At 69.1% G+C, this 644-nt stretch overlaps 1 protein-coding gene across 1 annotated transcript in view; it reads right to left on the bottom strand.

The window, feature by feature from the left end:
- The window catches only part of CCND1 (cyclin D1), a 12,632-nt gene that overhangs the window by 9,777 nt on the left and 2,211 nt on the right, over nucleotides 1–644 (bottom strand). Inside the window, exon 2 of the mRNA XM_010837818.1 lies at nucleotides 218–543. Coding sequence (XP_010836120.1) covers nucleotides 218–543 — 326 coding nt within the window. The remainder of the gene's footprint in view (nucleotides 1–217; nucleotides 544–644) is intronic.

Here is a 644-nt window from a genome sequence, read left to right on the forward strand (position 1 = left end):
TGGTAACAGACGAGCCTCTGCTGCCCCCGCCCAGGAGGCAACGCCCCCCTCCCTGGAGCCCTTAAAAGCAGCCCAGCCCTCTCTGCTCCCCAGAACAGGGGACAGAGGAGCGCTTCCAAGAACGGGAGGGGCCCGGGGACCATCTCCACCGACGGGGTAACCGAGGCGGGGGCCAAGCAGCTCCTCCCGGGCACCAGCGGCGGGGCCAGCACCCTACCTGTGGCACAGAGGGCAACGAAGGTCTGCGCGTGTTTGCGGATGATCTGCTTGTTCTCCTCGGCCACCGGCATCTTGGAGAGGAAGTGCTCGATGAAGTCGTGCGGGGTCATGGCCGCCAGGTTCCACTTGAGTTTGTTCACCAGGACCAGCTCCATGTGCTGCGGACCCGGGGGAAACGCGTGTCGAGAGGCGCAGGCGAGGACCCCAGTGGAGCAGGGGACGGGGAGAGGGGATGGGGGTCGCTGGAGGGTCCGGGAAGTGAGGGGGACAGCGCGCGACCCCACATTCCGAGCAGGGACGGTGCTGCTCGCCAAGGGTCCTGCCCTAAACTCAGCCTACCCTGGGCCCGCGGAGACCAGGGGTCCGCCCACACCTGGAACGCGGGGCCGGGTCAACCGCGCGGGCGCCGCCCCGCCGCCGCCGCT

Source organism: Bison bison, unplaced genomic scaffold (genome assembly GCF_000754665.1).
Source record: "Bison bison bison isolate TAMUID 2011002044 unplaced genomic scaffold, Bison_UMD1.0 scf7180017864080, whole genome shotgun sequence".
Taxonomy (NCBI): domain Eukaryota; kingdom Metazoa; phylum Chordata; class Mammalia; order Artiodactyla; family Bovidae; genus Bison; species Bison bison.